This window comes from Plasmopara halstedii (assembly GCF_900000015.1).
Source record: "Plasmopara halstedii genome assembly, contig: Scaffold_658, whole genome shotgun sequence".
In the NCBI taxonomy this organism is placed as follows: domain Eukaryota; phylum Oomycota; class Peronosporomycetes; order Peronosporales; family Peronosporaceae; genus Plasmopara; species Plasmopara halstedii.
This window is the reverse complement of record NW_020187575.1, coordinates 651284-651537: the sequence shown is the minus strand read 5'-3', so window position 1 is coordinate 651537 and position 254 is coordinate 651284. Positions and strand designations below refer to the sequence as shown.

Below are 254 nucleotides of genomic sequence, written 5' to 3'. Positions count from 1 at the left end.
ATTAGCTAGCTATAAGCATAATACATTTACTTGGAAACTTACCTTCAAACCACCAGGTTCTTCCTTCCTATCTGATATTTGCAGCACTTTGCGCAGAGGTAGCGTATCGGGCCACCTATTTAGTTCAACAGGTTGTTGTGAGTTCAACACAACAGAATGGTATACCATTCACAATGTGCCAGACAAGAAGGAAGAGCTCACTCCAGAAGAAGTATTGCGTGAAATGCGGGAGATGATGCTTCAAATGAAGGTGA

At 42.1% G+C, this 254-nt stretch overlaps 1 protein-coding gene across 1 annotated transcript in view; it reads right to left on the bottom strand.

Moving 5' to 3' along the window:
- The window catches only part of PHALS_13306 (uncharacterized protein), a gene marked incomplete at both ends in the record, with an annotated part of 570 nt that extends 402 nt beyond the window's left edge, over positions 1–168 (bottom strand). Inside the window, one exon of the mRNA XM_024729041.1 lies at positions 43–168. Within this exon, the coding sequence (XP_024579457.1) occupies positions 43–168 (126 nt within the window). The remainder of the gene's footprint in view (positions 1–42) is intronic.
- Positions 169–254: the final 86 nt, after the last annotated feature.